Raw genomic sequence first — 24,431 nt, forward strand, 5'->3', positions numbered from 1 at the left:
CAATCCACCCAAAGAGTAAATATCCTCTACCAAAAAAACAATTGACCAAGAGGCAGGGTGAAGAGAAGGTAGAGTCCGCCTGTGCTCAGTGAGTGGAGCAGCATAGGGTGCACTCTTCTAAAAGCAGTAACTGGGGTCCCTCTACAGGAAACAAAATTCACCTGCTTTAAATCAATATATCCCAAATAGTTAAGAGTCTTGCTTGAAAAGAGATGGAGTACCAAATAGTTAAAAATGGGACAATAAATTTATTAACCATCATTACTAGTATTTTCATTTGTTGTGAGCTGGATGAGTACTAGGCTGCAGTGAACGTCTTCACTGCTGGGCTGTCTCTTCTATTCCTAATGACCAAACTAGGCAAGAATTCCACATGTCAGAACACTGGAAGAGAGGAACAACCCTGTAGAAAGGTTGAGTTTGAACTTCCCTGCCCTTGTTTGAGCTGCATCCAAGAAGAAACTATTGCTTTCATTCAGCGGAGCCAACAATTTTGCAAGACGACCAGGGAGCAGGCAGGGCACGTATCAGTGAGTGCCTGGTACAGAGACACCCACTTCTGTGATTAATTATCAGTTATTACTGGCCCTGCAACAAGATTTCTGCTCTCCCATCAGAAGGAGCATGCCAAGTCTCAGCTGCTTGTAAAGCAGCCCCTAATGCAGACATAACACTGGGGGAAAAGCCAAGATATTACTCGGACAAGAGAGAAGGGTAGGAGAATGGAGAGAGAGAGAGAGAGAAAACGAGAAACCTAAGAACAGAAACTGTCTCTGCACAAGATACTAATGATCCCACTGCTGAACTCTGGCATGGATTGCAGTTCAACACTCCGACCCTCACCGCAGCATATAAACCTGCATTCTACCACATGAAGCCAATTAAAGAACTCAGAGAGGCCCCTCAACCTACTATCAGTTTCAGCTGAGGTCTGTCAGTCGGGGGAGACGGGACGCGGTGCTGTTTATTGGAGGCACTCGAGGTACAATCAACTCCACTCAACGGCAAGCCTTTCTGGAACTCTATGTGAAACTTTACAGCTACCAGTTCCTGCTGCACTTTGATTTTCTTCCTCCTTTTCCTCAAACTAAGCAGAGACGTGCTCTTAGGGAGGTAATGAGCGCAGGCGTGCACAAACCAGTCACAGCAACACAGCTGCTCAGTGACAATAAAATGGCATGAATCTATACCAAAAAATAACACTACAGCAGGCTGAATGGAGAAAAAATAAACTGGGAAAGAAAACAAAACAAAAACATGCAAAAAAAAAATAGAATTTAAATCAAACTCACCTGTTGGGACATTCTGAAGAGCAGGTTAGTCTCGGAGTTCTGCCATGTCCCCATGAAACCAGGCTCTGTGGATGCTGCTCTTGTGCTGAACTGCATGGAGTAGTTGGGTACTTAAGTCTCTTAAAGTGAAGTCGCTTGCTCTGACTCACACACACACACACACACTCTCTCTCTCTCTCTCTCTCTCTGACTTTTTTTTCTCTCTCCCTCACATTCCCTTCTGCTGCTCCTGACTGCAAGGTATTGGTGGGTGTTTGAGCCTCTTGGCTGTTAGTAGCAAGATGTGCAGTTAAGAATCTGGCTGCAATCGTGCTTTCCTTGGGGGGGTCAGTGTTCCTTTCGCACCTCCTGAACAGATACCCCGATCATTTATGCATAGACTGTGACTCCCAAAGCACGCCCTGTACAGCTTAACAGCTGCCAGTCAGGTGTGCAGGCAACACGGATGAGACCTGACCATCAGCTCACCCTCCCAGTGACTGGATGTCATTGGATAACAGCGCAAAGAACTCAAAGCTCTAGCCTTACTGGCAGGCACAGAATGACATCCTGTGGCAACTCCACACAGGCAGGGAGGGGTGGGAGGGGAGGGGGGGGTGAGCAGGGGAATTACATTCAGCAACTCGGAGCTGAACAATTTAGGAATTTAGAGATCAGGAGGGGAAAAAATCTATGGCATTTTCTGACAATCCCTTGCTTCTTTAAAGCTGGAGCTCGATAATGGAACCTCACCCTATGGCACAGTAGAAAGCACTCGAGTGATAGCTCTGTGTCATTAGTGTGTCAATGAGAAATAATGAGCAAATGTACACAATAGTGACACAAATGCACATTCCCCTCTCTCTCTCTCCCTAAAAGCTTTCCTACAAACTTTCCCTCCACATGCACTCTTGACTACATTCAATTCACTGCCATTAGATTAAAAAGCATCAAGGCAGAAAATGCTGGTTTAGAAAAGAAATACACAAAAACACACATCAAAAATAAAATAAAATAGCCCAGGATTATTGCACCAATGTCCACCTTTGGTCCAAGAAAAGATCCCATAGGTGAAATTTTCATTGCGATCAATAATGCCACACAGTAGCTGCACTCTCAAACCTCCTCTCCCTCGTTCTGTCTCCCTTTAAAAATTAGCTACCCTCTTGATTTCTGAAGTGGCACTCAGTTCTCCAGTCAAGCTGCATACTCTGCTTCTGACCTTCCTGCTAATGGCTGTTATTTGTGAGGCTAAAGGACACTGCCAATAGCACGCTCTAGCTCTCCCTCTCTGTCCCGCAGTCCTCCCAGCCTAGACAGCCTGCAGTAGCAGCAGCAGCACCTGCAGTAATGGACTCCCTTATTAAAACTGTTATTCTGCAAGACTTGAAATTCCCCCTAGACTGGGGCCATGTCAAAGCCGATATAATTAACTAGGAAGCTCAGCAACGGATCAATTACCAGACAAGCAAGTGATAGTGAAATCAATGGAAGATCATCAGCCACATTATCAGTGTTGCAACTCATTAGGATAAAACGGAGGAATACTCTCAAAGCAAGCTGAAGTGAGCTAGCATTCCCAAACAAAGGGCTAATTTGGACCCCTGCTGTGAACATTCTGTATTAGAATTAGCCTTTTCTTTTCTTAAACGCTGCAGCCCCATAACTAAATGTGACAGGCTGAGCAAAGCAGTTTATTAAGATACCAACTCCAAGTTTATTTACTTCATAAACTTGCCCTTAGAAAAATCAATAAAGTCTGTGCAGGGATTATTAGGCTGACTAACTAATACATCCAGTTCTAGGCTTCCCAACCAAGAGTGTTCAACAATAAGATACCAGCAAGGTCTCTGTGCTGGGGAAATGTTCCTGTGCTGGGTTTTTTTTTGTTGATGCTAACTTTGTTATAGTGTGAACATTAACATCAGAGTAAGCCAGACACTGAGGATGGCTGTCTGAATCTTTCCAGGGAAAGCTGCCATTTGTCATACAGGAATGTGCAAGAATCTCCAAGCTTTACATCATCCAAACTCTTATCTGTAAACCCTCCAACACTTTTTGCTATATATACAAAGCCACTGCTGAGCTATGGTTTGGTACCTGTTTTCCATGCCTCACATTCGGCAAGAAATAACACAGGGCCACTGTACCTGAGAATTATACTATTCATTAAAAACTAAATGGGCCGCAACCTCTGATTTTTGTGGTAGCACAGATGAGACTATGAGCTACAGAAAACGAAAGTGCTTAATTTGTCAAAACTGCCCCTGTAGTTAAAAGAAAGATTTTTTTTAAAAAACCAAAACACAATTCAACGGAACACAGCAAACCTTCACAAAGTGCAGTGATTGAAATGATTTCCATTTCGCATTTTACAATCACACAAAACTAATTGACGCCAAGAATCTTGGAGTAACTTCCACTGAAATGGGACAACTTGGGTTCAGAGGTAAGGCAGGGGTAGCAGTTACTGGGATCATTCTATTCACTGTCGAGACGAGCCTGCAGCTTTCCTGTCACTGTCCGGTACCCACTGTGTAAAATATTCACTGGTTACATCTGTGTCAGGTAAACAAGGTTTGAGTCTAGTTCGTATGCTTAGACAGACTCCGCAATCTCACAAAATCGATAGGCTTTTAGGAACAATTATTTTTTTTAAAAATATATTATCGTGTGCAGAGAAACGATATATTTTTTTCCTGAAAATGTTTTGCTTTTTAACATATTGTTAATTTTAAAAATTCCATGCATCGATTGTAATTTTTCTTATTCAGACTGAATGATCAGCCTTTGCACCGATTACTGTCTGTAACAGTGTCCAGCCAAAACTCTCCTTTTGCCATTTCCTCTTTATGTTCTATTTCTGACAATAATAACGCTTCTTTTCCGGAAGTAATTCGAAACTCACGCTCGTTTTTTTTAAATAAAAAAAAAATTTCAATTTGTTTCCCAATTTTTGGGAACAGAATGAAAGCATTACAACCCCCCAAAACAGACAAATTATTAAACGATTCATCCATTTAAAAGTTAACAAGAAAGTAGTGTTATCTCCTGGTCGCCCTTCGATCCGCCAATCCTGATTAGATATCAGCCAGAAACCCGAATCTTTAGCAGAAACTTTTAACAAATTGCAATGATGCTAGAAAATCCGGTGCTCGCCATCGGAAATCATTCTGAACACTTCAAAAACTTTTACTTCACAGTTTTAAAAAGAGTGAATGCGTGTTTGGTATGGAAGCTTTTTTTTTAAAACAAAACTATAAAGGTAGCGATGCCCCGTTTAATAATTTGGGGAGATTGCCCAGCCATGTCAGCAGAATGGGGTATTGTCTCTGTCAGTTGGAGGTTCGCAGGGAAATGGGTTAAAGATCAGTGGTTTCCTTATGTGACACAGACGCTGCTAAATGGCTGAACGGGACAGAACTGTTACTGACCAATAAAGCACAGGATCCATCAGGTCACCTCCAAGGTGGAGGGAGAAGGAGAAATATTCCTTTTCTGTATTTAGGTCAAAGCGAGCAAACACTTGCTTGTGTTGCAGCTGTCCCTATATCTTAAGGAAACATTGTTTCACCAACTATTTCACAGTGAAATCAGCTGCGTCTTACCCACTAAAGGCACACACACTGGACAAGGATCTGTGCAGACACAATGCTGCCTCGTTGGCTAAACCCCGTTCCTCGCCCTCCCCTATTTAACTATTTCACTGCCTGTTCACCAGGAGGCTGGCTCTTCTCATCGCCCGCTTAGAGATTTCACCGCTCACTTTCAGAAAACGGGGTCATCATCACCGTTTCGCCCAGGTTCCTGTGGGCAGTTCCAGCCCAGTTACACCCGGGTCTGGTGACAGGGATAGTTTTGTTGCACTGTCGTGTGAAACTGTCCCTATTTTCCAGTCCCGGGGCACGGCACTGCCAACCTGGACACTGGACACACACACACACACTGGGAATGGCCAGGGAATGACTTACACGCAGTGCAAGGCCCAGACTAGGGAGATCTCCCCTTGATGTCCCGATCAGCAACCGACCCTCAACCAGCATTACCAGAACTGATTCCCTGGCCATTATCGCATTGCTGTTTGTGGGAGCTTGCTGTGCACAAATTGGCTGCACATTTGTCTGCACTTGAAAAATACTTCATTAGCTGTAAGGCGTTTTGGGCTGTCCTGAGGTTATGAAAGGCGCTATATAAATGCTAGTCTTTCTTCCAATGACCTGTGCGGTGGACTTTATTTGCTGCAGTGCAAGTTGGGACATCCTGATGGCAGTGGTAACATGAGGGATAAGAGAGTGAATCAGTCTTCAAACCCCTCCACCTTTTATCCATATCTACTCTCTTATGCTGAAAAAATAGTGGGTGTAACATCACTCCAATCCCTCTTTATTGGAATACTGGAATGAAATGTGGTTAGAAACATATCAGACCCTAACCCTTAACCAACAACCTGGTCAAGAGGGGTGACGACTGCAAAATCAGGAGCAGCATTCTCCATCTCTCCATCACACTGGACTTTGATGTGTCTCGGGCAGTCCTGGATGTGGAAATCCATGTCCAGTCTACAGCTTTCCAAACACTCAAGCAATCTGATATTCACTCCCCCCCTCCTGATTAAAAAGAGAAAATGAAATGAATTAACAAAACCTATTTTCTTGTAGAGCCTGCTTGCATCAAAGTGCTTCACACACGGAGCTCCTTCTGAAAGCACATTCACTGTTGTTAGGTAGGAAAATGCTGCTCCCGGGAGGAAAAACATTCTCCAGAAAACTTGCACATGTGTACATAAAGTGGGGGAGTTAACCAAAGAGAGCAGACTCATTGCTGTCTGTCTAAAAATACATGGTGTGCTCTTTATGTCAATGCAGATTGTCACTGGTCAGAAATCAGTGCAAAGCAGAACTGTCAGATTTCAGAGAATCACAGAGTTGTACAGCACAGAAGGAGGCCATTCAGCCCACTGTTCCTGTGCTGACTCTTTGAAAGAACTATTCAATTAGTTGCAATACTCTGCACTATTCCCATAGCCCTGCAAATCTTTCCTTTTCAAGTTCCACCTTTTGAAACTTACTATTGAATCTGCTCCCACCGGCCTTCCAAGCAGCACGTTCCAGATCACAACAACTTGTGGTGTCAAAAAATTCCTCTTCACCTTCCCAATGGTTTTTCTTCCAAATACATTAAATCTATGTCCTCTAGTTATCAAACCTTCTGCCAGTGGAAACAGTCTCTCCTTCCTTCCTTTATCAAAACTCCACATGATTTTGAACACCTTTGTCAAATCTCCCCTTAACCTTCTCTGCTATAAGATGAAAAAGGCTCATTTCTCCACCATAACTGAACTCCCTCGTCCCTGGTACAATTCTATTAAATCTCCTCTGCACCCTCTCCAATGCCTTGACATCATTCCCAAAATGTGAGAAACATTTGTCATTTTCAGAACAACATTTTAAGTAAAGAGTTATTGCAGAGTAAAATAACCCAATGGAGCTGGGAGTGTTGACTTCATAAACTGTGGCAGAGTAAATGTTGTTGATTTAACTGCTGATGGACACTGTGCAATGAAACAGATTGTAAAAAAAAAGAATGATTGCGTAGCATGTGCAATTATGGTCATCTAAAATTGATGCCAATATGTGAGGGAATATTGTGCCAACAGGAATCGGCAACAGTCACTTCTCATTATTCCTTATGCCCTTGCACCAAACATACATTGCAGCAAAATCAAAGCCTGAACCCTCATCGTCTGCTCTTCATTGCATCAGTCATCCTGCAGAGCCACAGAAGTGTTGGCAAATGGCACATTAGTCCTCAGAGTACTGAATGTCCTTTTCACTGTACAATAGGCGCAAGGCGTTTCTGCCCTGACTCACATGGCCCTGATTGTTGCAGAAATGTATGAACCCCAAAACCTTTTCAAATTCACCCAGGAAAGGAAGTTCTTTAATAACTTTATTTTTCTATTTGCTGTTACATGTTGCACTGGGGGCAGAGAGAGGCTAACAGTGAGTTAGCTGGAGAGGCACAATTGATGAAGAAAATGCATTATTCGAACAACTTTGATTGTAATGAGGCTGAAAGGCAATTTAAGTAAAACACGAGGCACCAGCTGTATTACAATCAGTGAAAGCCGGGTAACCTTTTGAGTGAGGAATATATCTAAAAGTTCAAAAGCCAGCAGAACATGTGGGAGAGGAGCTTGGAAATTCTGGATCTACTGGTGTAAAGATGGAAGTTACACTTGATCAATTTAGTCCAAATAAGAATGTTGGGAAAGATGTTTAACTTTGTGACAATGCTCCAAATGTTAAGAGGAAACTTTTAAACTCACACTACAAGTAATTAACCCTGTGAGCATTCTGGCAGATTTCAGGCACCGTAATAAATTATTCAAATGTTACTGTTCATTCACAGAATATGAGCTTGTGGAATTCCCTGCTAACAGTTCAGACTTTCCCTTTGCTACTTTTTAATAACCGATATTTATGAAGTATGGGGAAAACTTAGAAGAAGCCAATCACAAATCACCAATTGCATTCAGCACAGCAAGAGTCAATCAGACAGTAATCTATTATTAATCTCGAATAGTCAATGTCACAGGCCTCGTTGCTGAATGCCAAGAGGAGGCATGCAGAGACTTTGAGCTGTCACATGGATTAACCTGGGGGACTAAACAAAAGATCAGCACATTCCACCTAGCACTGGTATCTATCATTCTGCATTACTTTCCAGAGCTCCCTCTCCTGCCATCTTCTGAATAATTTGTGCGAGATACATCGATACAGGTCTCAGTCATTTGGCTGCTCTTTCTAGTGAAATGAGAGAATTTATTCCAGTGTCTACCCAGCCTGTGGCCACTGACTGACCTAAGGACTCTGGACATCAGGATAAATAGCAAAACTCCAGACCATTAGTGCAAGTCATTAGACAGGTTTCAGCATAGCAAAGACCAGACATTTTAGACTAATTCTATAACCCTTTAATCCCCTGTCCATTTTGTTGACTGTAGCAAAGATATAGGGTTGGAAGGAGGGAGGCGTGGTTGGGGGGTGGGGGTGGTGGGTGGATAACGGAAACTGGTTGCCTGGCCATCCTCTTAAAATAGATCAACTATTTGTCATGTCCAATATTTATAGAATATTTAATGAAACAAAATTCTTACGTGTCAGTTTGAGGATAACTCCCTGCCCCAGATGCAACGATGCAAAAAGGAGACGGGAGTCTCAAACACGTTTAGGGGCCAGCGACACTGCATCATTTTGGGGAGCAGAAGATTCCATGAAAGATTTTGCTGGAATGTCACACGACAAGAATTTAACTTGCAGGTAACCAGAGGTGATTTTGGAGTCTGATTCAAGTCAGGTACTCTATATTATATCTTTTTTTGAAGTTCTTCAAAGAAAGTAATGGAATTGCTGACTGATTATTCATAATCAGTTCTCATTTCACAGGTTTCAAATCCAACCAATAATGATTTGGAAAAAGATTTGGTTAAATATAGCCAAATAAATCCAGGAAGCCGGTGCTCTTGTGCCCATTACTTGATAAATCCCACCTACTGTCAACTTGACTATTTGGATTTTAGCAAAGTATGTCCTCTTATCGACTGTTTGCAGACTTTTATCGTGAGTTGCTACATTTGACTGCTAATTAGGAACAGAATCTTACAGCACTGGGGGGGGGGGGGGGGGGGGAGGCATTCAGTCCATTACACTGGCACAGAGGGCTATCCAATTTGTCTCACTGCCCCTGCTTTCTCTACAAAGTCCTGCAAATGTTTCCCCCTCAAGTATTTATCCAATTTCCCCCTGAAAGTTACTACTGAATCTGTTTCTTCCCACCCTTTTGGGCAGCGCCTTCCAGGTCGCGACAATTAATTTAAAGTTTTAATTATTTATTTAGATTTGGAACAAGAAAAGAAATGGATACTATATTTCTATTTTCATTTCAGTTTAATGGTGCCTGTGAAGACAATGCACTCTTGTTACCTTTTCCCTTGATGTATATGAGGACTTTACTGCAAGGCTTCTTCATAGTTTATAAATAATCTACACACACCTAAAAATGTCTGGCACTTTAAATAAAGTTTATCCTAATCACAGATTATCTTAAGAGAATTCCACTGCAGCTAAAAAAAATTACACTAATCTAAACCTGATGTTACTGAGCCCTAAAGGCCCATTTTCAAATGAATAATTATTATGAAAAGAGCAGCAGTTTTTTTTCCAAATGCTTTCATTACAGAACTGATTTGCATAAATGTCACATTCCCTTCAATATGTAGCATTATAACGTATGAGTCAAAAAATATTATGGAGCGAAAAACAGGATGGGAGAAAGGGAGAAATGTTGAAATTAATAAGGCACAATAAAAGACTATTTAATTAAAACATTTTTTACACGACCCCCCTTCCACTCCGTGACCAAAAAGGAACCATCACCCAGCCTGTGTAGTTCTACGTGGTGTTTTGTGAGACAGTATTATATTGCATGTTTCTTTAAATCAGAGAAGACCCTGTCAGAGAATGCTGAAATCTGTGAGCTGTCCTTTCACACAGACTGAATGATCTGTTTCATGCAGTTTTAAAGAGACATTGGCCTTTTCGTTGGCCTGTTTAGGCTGTAAAGTCATAAACCTTCAAATGCTCCTGCATGTTCACGATGTTCTGGCCCTCCCAATATGTTTGTTTAATACAGAAACCCCATCACAGCAAAAGTGATTTCTCTCAAACAAATCTAATTGGAATAAACAGATTGAACCCAGAAATTTTTGGCGGGAGAGTTCATCGCTCGATGTGGTCCACTTCACAGGAGTTTAAAGCATTGCAGGGATTATGTTTGGAAGCCTTTGTTTGTGTATGCATCCCCCACAGCCATCACCACCACCTCCACCCACCTCCCCACGCACACCGACACACACCGACACACACATCTCAACACACACACACCCCGACACACACACTGACACACACACCGACACACACAGTGACACACACACACACACACCGACACACACACAGTGACACACACACACACACACCGACACACATACACACCGACACATACACTGACACACACACACACCGACACACACACACCGACACACACACGCCGACACACACTCACACAGACACACACACTCACACACCCGACACACACACACCGACACACACACGCCGACACACACTCACACATCCCGACACACACACCAACACACACACCGACACATGCTGACACACACACACTGACACACACACACATACACAAACACACACTGGCACACACACCGACACACACACACCAACACACACATGCCCGCACACACACACGTACTGACACACACACCAACACACACACCGACACACACACACCGACACACACACGCCCGCACACACACACATACTGACACACACACCAACACACTGGCACACACACCAACACACCGACACACACACAGACACACACACACATAAACCGATACACACACCGACACACACACACACACCGACACACACACATACTGACACACACACTGACACACACACACACACACACACACACACACAAACAGACATTCAAACACAAACACACACTGGCACACACACACACACCGACACACACATAGACACACACACACATAAACCGATACACACACACACACACACACACACACACAATGATCAATACCAGCCGCAGGCAGAGGCGGAAGCCTCAGCTCAGGACTGGGGGCCTCGGAGGGGTGAGAGTGTGGTTGAGAGGGTAAGGTCGAAGTTCGGAGGGTTTCATTGTCTGGGATGGGGTCAGGGGGAGGATCAGAGGGAGGCATGGGCCAGAATATTGCCGTCGGGTATGTGCGGGCGGGCCCGACAGACCGACGCATAAAATGACGCAAGATGATGTCGGGCGTGCGTCCTGACTTCGCTGCGTGTCATTCCGATCTTGTGTTCGGCAGGCGTGCATCAGAGTCGGCTGTCCACCTGCCCAACTGTCAAACGCCTGTTAAGGGCCATTAAGAAAGTCACTTATGTCATTAACACTGCTACGCATCCAACCTGAAGGTTGTCGGGCAGGCGAAGAGCCCAGGCGGCCTTCGCGTTTTCCAGGAAACCTCATCCACGGGCGGGATGAGGTTTCCTGAAGGTTTAATAAAATAACTAAATAATTTTTGCAAAATGCACAAACATGTCCCAGCTCATGTGACGGCAGGTGCACGCTGTCACATGAGGGTACACGTTTAAATAATTTTTTTAGGTCATTTATTGAGAAGTTTCATTATCAACTTAATCTCCCTGAGGAAGCTCTGTGCCTCAGGGAGATTTCTGCGCTTTATCGTGCTCATGTGTGAAAGAGTGCAGGCCCCGACTCTCCCTGCTCACCCCCCCCCGCCCGCACAGGGAGTGCTCAGTGCTACCGGCCGCGTATTACGCTGAGTGGGCTTTAATGTAAAATGACAGCGCACACCCCGATCCCGGGAGGCGATCGGTTCCCACCCCCTCCCCGCCCGACACAGGGTAAGATTTAGCCCATGGTCTTGTGGTTGCTGGGAGAGAGGGAAGAATTGAGATTTGGGTGGGGCATGGTTGTCTGAAATCTTGTGACCAGCAGCAACGATGAGTGTGATGAGCATTTAACTTTATATTGGGCACTGTTTACAGTTGGTTTTCTCAGTCCCGGAGAAAAGCAGAGTTGCAGCAGGGACCAAAAGCAACTGCTCAGCTCCTTATTCAGGTATATCCAAAGGACAAAATTCCAGGCGTGGCCTCTTGCTTGTCCTCATCCAAAATGGTGGGCAGTGCCTGGAAATATGTATGTGCTTCCTGCCTGTTATTATGGAGGTGTTAGGAGGGTGTGTAGTTCCTGAAAAAACTATTGGTCCCAGTTGAAGCCCCATGGATTTTTGCTTTGCTTTGCTCCTCTCCTCTTTAACCCTCCATTAGTGCATGGTAAAAAGGTTAACACTTACTTCAGGTAAATAAATCTGTCCAAGGAACAGCAAAAGCCCTGTTCCCCCTACTGGACTGTTATGTAAATGTGGCATGTTTAGGTGGCTCTTAACAAACTGAGTGCTGCACAGGTTTAACACTTGCATTGCTTAAATGCCTTTTACAGAGTTGGCAGTGTTTATATGCTTCAGTAATATAGCCTGGAGCACAGTAATAGACTATTCAGCAGAAGCTTGATGAATACTGCCTCATCTTTCGATTATGTACTTTACATTGAAACCCAACATTGAGTTCAACAACTTCATAAACAATGCTCTTATTTTTCTGGACACCAGTCATGATTCTGCTGTTGCCCATTTGCACCTCTTCTAAACTTATCCTTTGTTTCTTTACTTCACCCATTATCATCACCCTTTTTGCCTCATCCCTCTTGCCATTGATTCTCTCCTGTCTTCCACCCTTTCACAGACCCTTCCTTTTTGTTTTTTGGCTGTCTCGATACTTGTTTAAAAGCTGTTACCCCAACTTTTTCCAGTTCTGATGGAAGGTCACCGACCTGAATCTTTAATTCTGTTTCTCTCACCATGGAGGCTGTCTGACCTGCTGGCTATTTCCAGAACGTCCTGGCTTTAGTTTGAATAAACAGGGTAAAGTGAACTGTTGACCTGCTCTGGGTACAGGGAGCTCCAGCTGTTGGGGATTCTGACCCTTGGTTTGCAGTTCTGCAATGTTGATCATCTCCAGTTTGCTATCAGTTTGCGATAGAGATTATTGTGAATTATTGAATCAAAATTCAAGACAAGTTCTGATCAACAAAACAAAATCAACAATGCAAAATTATTGCTCTGCAAGTTCAGGAACCTGCAAAATGGAGTGAATTAAAGACATGCTTCGAACCCAAAAATTACACAACATGAATGGAATTTTCTGAATAACTTGTATTATATTAATGACCTGTTACAAAAGCGAGGTTTTCTAGGATTCTTATGTTTTGGGACTGTGGGCGGAATCGGCCCAGTTTTGCACTAGGTGTGGTAGTGAGTGTGAAAGGTGAGGTTTTACCTGTCAGCCGCAATGCCACATATTCAAGCTGTGTCCTCCCCTTCCTGGCGCGCCTGCCTCATTAATAATGCATTCAGGGGAAACAGACCGGATCGCTGGCGGACGGGCTCGGATTTGCCTGTCACACTGTGACCTCAGCTCTTCCTCACTCTGGGCACCATATTTAAAGCGCACCAGAGCGCAGCCAACGTCATGTCTACAGACCAGGGCTGCTCCAGGCGACAGATGGTCCCAAAAGCAAAAGTGACGGCAGCCCCAAAATTTAGTGACGCCTCTCTGGAGCATCGCCTGGATGCAGTGGAAGGCCACTGCAAATTCCTCTGGCCACGGGAGGTCCAGCAGAGTCATCAATCCGGCCTGGGAGGCAGGGGCAGTGGTCAGCGCCAATGGAGCAGAGAGGAGGTCAGCCATCCAGTGCAGGAAGGGGATGAATGCTCACATCAGTTCCACCAGGGTAAGTCAACCACCTCATCACTCTCAACTCACACACTCACAAACCCATCACACATCCACAGGGATCTCACACCTCAAGGGCCAACACCACTAACTCTCACACACACCCTCACATCTCCATCAGGCTCATATCCTCTGGAGCTCGTGTCCACATCCTGTCCATGGCTCCACTCACCACACAAACATTCCACTCAGTGCCATGTGTCCTGCTCACACTCTCTCCATCTGTTTCCATGCAGGAGAAGCTGGCTCACAACAGCAGGGAGGGGTCCCAGACCAGGGGGTGGAGTGGTCCACATTAGGCCCCTCACTCACTTTGAGGAGCGGCCATCATGCTGACTGGTGAGAACATGGACCGTGTCTGTGGTGATGGTGGGGTTGGCAGCAAATGCCCACATGAGGATCCTACACCACATCATCCCTCTCTCAAGCAACTGTGAGTGCTCTCTCTCCTGCTTTTGACTCTGCTGCCGAGCACTAATTATCTCTACTTTGGTTCACAGGGAGCTCAGCCAAGTGACCAACACCCTCAGCCAGCCAGTCCCTCATCTCCATCCACATCCTCACCTCCAGCCAAGAGGACACCTCCTCCATTGAAGAGCTGGAAATAAGCAGCCTGGGTGACCCATCACAGCGCTTACCCACACCCTCCACCAGCGCAGGGACACACACCTTGGTGAGACCTAGATCTAGAGCAGGCTTGGGTTCACAATCTGGTGGTCACCACACAGACACCTGTCCGCAGCAGGAGGAGGCAGGGTCAGCCGAGCTCCCCGGCACTCGGAGGAGTGCTGGGGAAGAGGCATCCGTCAGGCCCGAGTCTATGGATTCAGCCTTCCAACTCTTCGTAAGCCCTCAACAGAGTGGCACGTGAGTCAGAGGAGTGCGTCCACCTGCTCTCTGATGAAGTGGTGCCCACATGTGCGGGTATGAAGATCTCCACAGGGAGGATGGCAGATGCCATGGAGACCCTGGTCCAGCAGAATGTGGAGATGTGTACAGACCTGCACTCCATCGGGGGAGCCATGGGTGAGTTCCTGCAGTGGCAACGTGAGAGGGAAATGGGACACCTCGATGTCCCTCCAGGTGCTCCTTCCCCTCAAGGAGTCAGGCCAGGGCCCTCGAGCACCCGAAGGGAGGAGGAGCGGCAGCTGGACACCCCTGGGTCATCCACCCAGGAATCTCAGAGTCTGTCCTATCCCTCCGAGTCCCCTTTGCCTGTGACCCCCCTCAACCTCATCCTCTGTCACCGCAGAGGGAGCAGCTGGCCCACAGGGGGTCAGCCAAAGCAAACCAGGGCCCTCAAGGCCTCGGCTCTCCAGAGGACCCACGCCAATATCATCAGAGGCAACAGGGCCGACCATTGCACAGGCTGTCTCCACCCCTGCTGCAGATGTCAGGGCAGCACCTAGAAGAAGTGGTCAGCCTAGAAAAGTTAAGAATTTCTGATCACAAGCGGTTGCACGGGTGAACACATTTTGTCATGCCTGTCGGAGCCTCATGCAAGCACTCTCTCCCACACACATGGAGCCTTCATCTATCACACTCATCTCACCATCCCGAGTATTTTCAATGCTGCCTGCTGGGGGTCACTTTCAGTTGTCCATCTGAGCCGACCTGCATCTCCGCCCACCCACTGACCACACTCCCATGCAGCACCTGCGTCCGTCCAACACGAGGCTCCGCTCACTTTCCATTTGCACAGCATGGGAGTTGTCAAGTTTCTGATCAGCTTCCCTGTCCTTTCCCCTCCCCTCAGTCACCCATGTCCTTTCCACGATCACAGTCTAGCCCCTTGGATTACGTTCCACCTCCCCACTGTTACCCTACAGCCTGAACCCTTGTCTTTCCATGGTGTCCAGGTGAACATGCACTTTCCCCACCCGAAAATCCCACCCTCATCCACCTTGACCTCCCCAACCTCCTCCATCCCACCCCCAGGGTCAATGTTTTCCTCCACGCCCCCACCAATCACCCTCACCGCACCTTCTACCGTTACCAACGCACATTCATCCTCCCACCCTAATGTCTCCCTCTGTCCCCTCTCACACTCACCATTCCCTCCTAACACGCCCACCCTGAATTTGCTCCCCAGGAGGCAGTCATCGACTCCACAAGCCCCTCCCTTGCACGTTCACCTGGAAATTCCACCCACCCCTTACTCCTTCCTCCATCCTTATTCCCTCCTTTCCCTGGACACAATCCCCTCTCTCAACTCCCTCCCTTTCTCCTTTCTCCATCTCTGTTCCATCCTCCCCTCATACTCCCTTATCTGCCTGGATACCCTCCTTCCCCTGGACACCCCCCTTCCCCTACCCAACCTCACCTCCCCCTGACACCTTCATCCCCCCTCCCAAACTCACCACCCCCCAACACTTTTGCCCCCCCAAACAACTGCACCCTCCCTGATACCTTCATTCCCCAACTTCAACCTCACCCCTCCCCCCCACCCCCAGTACACCTCCCTCTCCCACTCAAACCAAGACCTTCCTCTTCCCACCCTTCACCGATCATCCATACCAGCCCCCGGTGAAGTCTGTGAGGTTCTGAAGCCTCAGTGAAGTCAAAGCTGCCGCGTGGAGACCTCCCACCTTCTGAGAGCTGCTTCGAGGCAGAGCCATGTGCATGAGGATCCGCCCAGCATGTGGTGCACGTGTTCCTCCAGGATCCTACAGGCAGCTGTACGGCTCCGGCATCTCCTGCTCCTCAAATGTCCGTGATCTGAGCAAGGACCTAACGGTAAGTCCTGACTTCTGTACGACACGCTTGTCCAGGCGTGTTCTAGGCCGACAGGTTTCCCACTGGCATAACAGTAAATTGGGCGTGGCGGGGGGGGTGAAGATTCCAGTGGGGTCTCACTTTGCATCCCATCAGCAGGATATAAATTGGGTTCACGTCGGCCTCCAGCGGGATTCGCGGCCCCAACACAATCAGACGACCCCACTGTGATTTCACACCGGTGTGAAATGGTCTTTGTGACCTTCTCGCCATGTTGTCCCCTCACGCCTGTCATGATCCCCGCTGTCAATGCTGACGGATGAATCCGGCCTGTATCTTTAATTTGGAGTAAAATGGAGGACTGAAGGCGGCCATGTGACCTGTTCTGAATTCTGCTGACAGCAAGCTTAGGTGTTAAAGGTTATAGGGGGCCCCAGGGTGTTTTATTGGGAAGAATTTTCAAGATGTTCATACCTGTGAACATTGACCAAAGTATCTGTGCCGACAGTGGATAGCTAAATGAGACTAGAAGATTCACCTAGCTTTGGCTACAGGGAGGAATCGCCAGGGTAACCCTCACTATAAAAGCCAATTCAAGGATTAGAAATTATCCAACTGGAAAAGGAAAAGAAAGGCAGCATGCCCTCAGAAGCTAAGAATCTAATATACTAACACTGGGAGAATACAGTGTTTACTTAAGGAACAGGGTATAGTATAATCGTAGAAAGTGATTTTCAGTCATTTCAAATGTTAAATGAGGGATCTTTTCTATAATTTAATATATAAGTTGCCCACTGAGTTTAATCAAAATTGCTTTAGTTTGTGTGTTACAGTAAAGTCTTAAAACGTGAAACCTTGTCATGTGATCCTTTCAGCCATTCACTGGAAGCTTGAATTCCTTTTTAAAAATTATCAGTCTTTACAGGAACAAATCAAGGCCTCATTCTTCTGATTAGCGTCGGAACTGCTATGTCCAATGCTGATCAGTCAGGAAACTGCACACTTACCTAGTTACGTTTAAAAGGGTCTGACTTCTGATGCCACATTTTGAAGAGATCGCTCAGCACAGGAACCCACACAGAGACCTGTGAAGTGGATCAGCACGGAAGACATGCCTCCCTTTTACAGCACTAACTGCCGAGTGGTAAATTTAAACGTCCAGTTTTAATGCTAAAAGATGGATGAATGGGTGATTAGATAAGGTGGGTAGGCGGTTAGGTGGGTCTGGGGGGTAGTTGGGTGGTCGGGGGGGCAGGCAGGTCAGGTTAGGGGGTAGTTGGATGTTTGTGGGGGGGTCAGTTGAATGAGTAGTCAATAGTCGTGGGTAGTTTGGATCTGGTCAGGAAGGTAGTGCAGTGGTCAAGTGGGTAATCAGCTGGTTGGTGGGGTTCATCGGATTGGGTGGTCGAGGGGGGGCAGTTGGGTCAGGTTGGGGGGGGGGGTCAGTGGGGAGTGATTGGGGGGGTGGGGGGGGGGGTCAGATGTGTAATTGCCCATTTGTTAGATTAGGTTTTAATCTGTCCAACATTTCCTGGGTCAGTATCCAGTTAAGTCCTACGGAATGTCCAAATCTCCGCCTCTAGCTCAGAGTTGGAGATTTCCGCAGAGGGTGCCAGGGAGCAGGGGAATTGCCCATCGGAAGGTGAAGCAATTCCCGTGGAGATCTGTGTGTCAGAACTTCCACAGGGTCCGGACACACATCTTCAGTTGTACGTCCAGTCTCCAATGATCAGGAGACCACAAGATTTGGCCCCATGTTTTGTTTTCTGATGTAAAATAATACATTTAATATAATAATAACTTTTCTTAATCATTTCATTGTCAATGGAGATGCTTTGAAACATACACTGATTTTTAAAATTTGTTGACGGGGGTGTTCCTGGCCCACCTCACATTACCCTTGAGAATGTGGTGGTGAGCTGCCTTCTTGAGCTGCTACAGTCCATGTGGTGTAGGTACACCCACAGTGCTGTTAGGGAGGGAGTTCCAGGATTTTGACCCAGTGACAGTGAAGGAACGGCAATATATTTCCAAGTCAGGATGGTTGTGTGGCTTGGAGGGAAACATGGAGGTGGTGATGTTCCCATCTATCTGCTGCCCTTGTTCTTCTAGGTGGTAGAGGTCACGGGTTTGGAAGGTGTTGTCAAAGGAGCCTTGGTGAGTTGCTGCAGTGCATCTGTTTCTGTGATTTTGATTGGGGGAGAAATATTAGTCAGGGCACCGGGAATAACTCCCTAGCTCTTCTTTGAAATTGTGCCATGGGATATTTAACATCTACCTGACAGCGCTTAGCGTCTCATCCAAAAGGCCCACCTCCAAAATTGCAACATTCCCTCGCTACTGCGCTAGAGCTAACTTTGATTTCTGGGCTTAAGTCTTAAGTACTTGAACTCACAACCTTCCAACTTAGAGACAAGAGTGCCACACACTGGGTTATTTCTCAATTAACGCATTAAACGGTAACCAAAGATGGCACCTTGAGTTTTGCTCGAATTGAAACATTGGCCTGAATATTTCCCCCATTGGGTGCCCGGAATGGGCAGGCCTGGGAGCAGTTGGGAAACAGGGCCACGGCCGCAATTGGCCCCCGACTGCGATCTCGTGCTGGCTGGCCAATTAACGGCGCTATCTTGTAAAAGTGCTGTGCCCAGGTATCTATTTTTATTTTATTTCCAAACGGAGATTTCATCCCACCCTTGGATAAGGTTTCATGAAAAATGTAAAGGCCGCCTGGCCGATTGGCCCGTCCACCAACCATAAGGCTGCACGGACCATGAACAACTGCTGACAATTACACCGATAACGAGCTTAATTACCCATTTAATTGCCAGCAGCTGTGCTTTCGAATGCTGCAAGCGCCCACTGAGCGAAATATCGCGCAAATGCGCAATGACATCGGGACGCTCGCCCCATCGGTTTGGGCGCGTGCCTGCCCTCAGGGTTCTGCCCATTAGCTTTTGCCTGACAATGTTCATTTCTTTTTTGTTCTATTTTAACACTAGAAAGGGGACACCCTGATGAAACAGGACTAACAAGGAATGGCTTTGCTCATTTATAAAACAAAGAATTAGCTAATACGCAACTTCTGCCCTCTTAATCTAGGATGTACTGTTAAATGTCTTTTGAGAAAGAACACTGAACAACACTGATTGGGCACCCTGGCAGTTATCAGGTTAGGTCGATCTATTGGGACATGGCCTGTGGAGTTGGTGGCTGTTCTCTGCTTCAACAGATGGAACTCCACATTTCAAAACAAAGCATTTTTCAAGATCTTGTCACTTATCTTTCATAAACGTATTGGATGGAGCAGCCAGATCCTTCAATCCTTCTCTCAGACGTATGCATCGATGTGTTTTCCTTCAATGGGACCTGTAATGCCCCACAGCCCCGTCCCACAATCTGTTCTAGCTACTAACGTTTAAGGTTGAACGAGTTTTTCAACCCACAAATCTCCTTGGTAACAAGATCGGTTTGGTCAATGTTTCCACAGTCACTGATTGGATGAGAAACGACACCAACCTCCAGGATACTAGGGGGTCATCAGTCAGAAAGGCAGGGGCTGCTCATGTAGCTCAGGCTGAACGCGGTTGGATCATCTTTACCTGCGTCAGAAAGATTCCAAAATTTCCAAACTAATGTTGACCTGGTGTCAGGGTTTAGGGAATGTCTCAGTAAAACACTTCAATAGTAAACGCCACACTTAGAGAAAACCTTGGCTGCATGCATCTTTGGTTCGTGATTATCATTTGTTAACCGGATATTAGGATCAAGAATGGGAATGTTTGAGTATAACTGATCAGGAATAGCCTGATACACAGTAAGTAATTGCTTGGATCAGGAATGGTAGACAGGGGTGGGAGTGGGGCAGGGGGTGGTGGGCAGTGGGGAAGAACTAGATATTTAGAATCGGAATGAAGACCAGATTAAAACTAGATATCTGAATGAGTGGGGTCAGATTTGATCAAAGTATTTGGATTAGGAAAAGGAATTAGGGATTAAAATGTGATTCTTAGAATAAGAATGGGAGACAGTGATTAGAACTAGATAGCTGGATCTGGAAAAGAATCTGCGATGAGACTAAAATACTTGGAATAGGAATGGGCGTGGGATTAGGTCATGATACTACGATGAAATATCAGATGAAAAATGGGAGTCAGGAGTTGCATGAGAGTCCTGGATCAGGAATGGGAATCACATGAGAACTGGATACTTAGATGAGGATTGGGGATTAGCGATTACATCTAGATACTTGCATCAGGTTTGGAAATCAGATTAGGATAAAATACATGGTTTAGGAAGGGAAGTCATTTTAGTATCTTCCAGTAAAACACATTATTCATATCTGTTCTGTTTGCTTTTATAGAAACACAAAGCTTTGCTCCACAAGCAATCTTTCAATTAAACATATCAAAAACTTTAGCCACATCACACCTTGAACACATCTGCAGCACAAAACAAATCTTTCACTTAGCTGGTTCAAATTATTCAGGAATAAATCAGGAAGCAGGTTCAGTATTTACTTCCTAGTCTCTCAACAGAACTGTAACAGAGTTCTTTCCCAAATCTTTCCCAGCAGCTATCTAATATCCCTTGGCTCAAAACAAACAATGACTTTCGGAATGGGATACATTGCAACATATTAAAATCTCAATCTATAACCCTCCAATCTGTCGGGCCATCTATCTGTTTATCTATGTAGCTAGCCAACCTAGGGCTTGAGCATAAAAATCCAGGCTGACACTCCATTGCAGTACCGAGGGAGTGCTGCACTGTCAGAGGGTCAGTACTGAGGGAGTGCTGCACTGTCAGAGATGCTGTATATCAGGGAAAGAACAAGACAATAGTGCAGGGTAGCAATGCATGTAATAGTAACCAGGGTGTGACAGGAAGAAGCACAGCATATAAATGTAAGAGTGCACCAACAAATAAAGCCAGAGTAGAGAAAAATGATAAAAGGCAAAATTAAAAGCTCTTTATCTGAATGCTCACAGCATTCATGACCAAGGTGGATGAATGGATAGCACGAACAGAAATAAATGAGTATGAAGCAATAGCCATTACAGAGATGTTGTGGTTACAAGGTGACCAAGGCTGGAACCTGAATATTCAAGGGAATTTGACATTTCGGAAAGATGGGAAGAAAGGAATAGGAGACGGGGTAGCTCTGTTAACAAAGGATAAGATCAGAACAATAATGAAAAATGATCTTGGTTTGGAGATCAAAATGATTAATCAATTTAGGTAGAAGTAAGAAATAGCAAAGGAAGGAAGTCACTGTTGGGAGTGGTTTTTATGCACCCTAACAGTAGCTACACTTTAGGACCAAGTATAAATCAAGAAACAATGGGGGTTTGTAAGAAAGGTAGTGTAATAATTGTGTGCTGGGAACCAGTAAATGCTGGTGTGGACTAGATCTGAGCAGAACCCACCAGTTTATAGAGATATGTGAAAACTATATTACAGAAACCCCCCAGAATAAAATAACTGACATTAGTATTAGTTCCTGAACCTGTTCTAGTGAAATCCCAATAAAGCAACCAGAAAACATCCCTCTCCCTGCTGGCAATGTGCAAAGGGAATGGATTGAAATGCAAGCATCTCCATTTTGTTTGATCTGGTTGATAGAGTACTTGTTGAAATAGGAGAAGTTGGATGAAGCTTCTTTTACCCCTCTCCAACTCCATAGAAAACTGGCAAAACTAAAGCAGGTAATCTCAGGTGGCGGGCAGTATGGGATTAGATACAGATTACCAGAAAGTGCTGAGCATTTGAGCACCAATGCTGTCATCCCTCTCACTTAAATAAGGAACACTTGAAAATAAATTGAGATTGACAGTGAAACTTTCCAAAACCTGCACCAGTGGTTGGGTATTGTACACACTGGTTGGATATTGCACACACTGGTATTGTACACACTGGTTGGATATTGCACACACTGGTATTGTACACACTGGTTAAATATTGTACACACTAGTATTGTACACACTGGTTGGGTATTGTACACATTCGTATTGTACACACTGGTTGGATATTGTACACACTGGTTGGATATTGTACACACTGGTATTGTACGCACTGGTTGGATATTGTACACACTGGTTGAATAGTGTACACACTAGTATTGTACACAGTGGTTGGATATTGTACACACTAGTATTGTACACACTGTATGGATATTGTACACATTCGTATTGTACACACTGGCATTGTACACACTGGTTGGGTGTCATACACAGTGGTATTGTACACACTGGTTGGGTATTGTACACACTGGTTGGGTATTGTACACAATGGTTGGGCATTGTACACAGTGGTTGGGTATTGTACACAGTGGTTGAGTATTGTACACACTGGTTGGTTTATTAGAAATCCAGGCATTACTGCTCACAGCTCTTTGTCCACTTGAAACAACGGACAGACAATCACAGATGCAGCACTCGGGAACTTGCAATGAGCAGTCTACACCATGGGGGGCACAGTCACAGAAACACTCACGGACTGCTCTACCAAACAAGGTACGCAAACCAAAGTGGAGTCCTGCAGGGTTCTGTGCTGGGGCCTCAACTTTTTACAATTTATATCAATGACTTAGATGTGGGGAGTGAAGACATGGTAGCTAAATTTACAGATGATACAAAGATAGGTAGAACAGTATGTTGTGAAGAGGACATGAGGAGGTTGCAGATGGATATAGATAGGTGAGTGACTGGGCAAAAATCTGGCAGATGGAGTTTAATGTGGGAAAATGTGGAGTTGTTTACTTTGTCAGGAAGAATAAAAAAGCAGAGCATTACTTAAAAGGAGAATGGCTGCAGAATTCTGAGGTGCAGAGAGATCTCGGTATTCTAGTGCATGAGTCACAAAAAGTTAGTATGCAGGAACAGCAAGTAATTAAGAAGGATAATGGAAAGTTATCCTTTATAATGAGAGGAACTGAACATAAAAATAAGGTCTTATACTTCAGGGCATTGGTCAATCCGCATTTCGAATACTGTGTGCAGTTTTAGTCCCCTTATTTAAGGAAGGATGTAGATGCATTGGAGGTGGTTCAAAGGAGGTTTACTAGATTGATACCTGGAATGAGTGGGTTGTCTTATGAGGAAAGGTTGGACAGACTGGGCTTGTTTCCACTAGAGTTTAGAGGAGTGAGTGGTGACTTGATCAAAGTATATAAGATTCCGAACAGCATTGACAAGGTGGACGTGGAAAGGATGTTTCCTCTTGTGGGTGAGTCCAGAACTAGGGGGCACTGTTTTAAAATTAGGGGTTGCCCTTTTAGGGCAGAGACGAGGAGAAATTTTTTCTCTCAGAGGGTTGTGCGAATCTGGAACTCTCTGCGTCAGAACGCGGTGGAAGTGGGGTCATTGAATATTTTTAAGGCAGAGGTAGATAGATTCTTGTTAGGCAAGGGAATCAAAGGCTATTGGGGTGGATGGGAATGCAGAATTCAAAACACAAACAGGTCAGCCATGATCTTATTGAATGGCGGAGGAGGCCCGAGGGGCCGAATGGCCTACTTCAAGTCCTATTTTGTATGTTGGTAATGGGAGACCAGAACTTGGAGCCATAAATTGTCACCAATTTATCCAATAGGGGGTGTAGGAGTGGTGAGAATGTGGAACTTGCTAATACAGGAAGTGGTTGAGGTGAATAGTATAGATGCGTTTAAGGGGAAGCTGAATAAACACATGAGGGAGAAAGGAATAGAAGGTTGTGTTGTTTGATGAGATGAAGAAATATAGTGTGGGGCTTTAAGACTGCCATGAAACTGTTGGGCAGAATGGCCTCTTTCCATCATGTACGTTCAATGTACAAATTGGTGATGAATATAGCAGAATAAAAGATGCTTCAGATAGTGTTGATTGAAGTTGTTTACTTTGGCAGGAAGAATAAAAAAGCAGAGTATTACTTAAATGGAGAACAGCTGCAGAATTTTGAGGTGCAGAGGGATCTCGGTATTCTAGTGCCTGAGTCACAAGAAGTTAGT

General features: G+C 45.3%; 1 protein-coding gene across 4 annotated transcripts in view; it reads right to left on the reverse strand.

The window, feature by feature from the left end:
• The window catches only part of LOC144668385 (zinc finger protein basonuclin-2-like), a 530,041-nt gene that overhangs the window by 372,079 nt on the left and 133,531 nt on the right, over window positions 1–24,431 (reverse strand). For 2 of the 4 annotated variants that reach the window (XM_078530379.1, XM_078530369.1), the window contains exon 1: window positions 1,293–1,468. The exons of the other annotated variants lie outside the window; for them this stretch is intronic. In XM_078530379.1, coding sequence (XP_078386505.1) covers window positions 1,293–1,388 — 96 coding nt within the window. In that variant the 5' untranslated portion in view covers window positions 1,389–1,468. Of the gene's footprint in view, window positions 1–1,292; window positions 1,469–24,431 lie in introns of those variants that run through there. 4 annotated transcript variants of the gene reach the window in all.

This window comes from Cetorhinus maximus, chromosome 2 (assembly GCF_964194155.1).
Source record: "Cetorhinus maximus chromosome 2, sCetMax3.hap1.1, whole genome shotgun sequence".
In the NCBI taxonomy this organism is placed as follows: domain Eukaryota; kingdom Metazoa; phylum Chordata; class Chondrichthyes; order Lamniformes; family Cetorhinidae; genus Cetorhinus; species Cetorhinus maximus.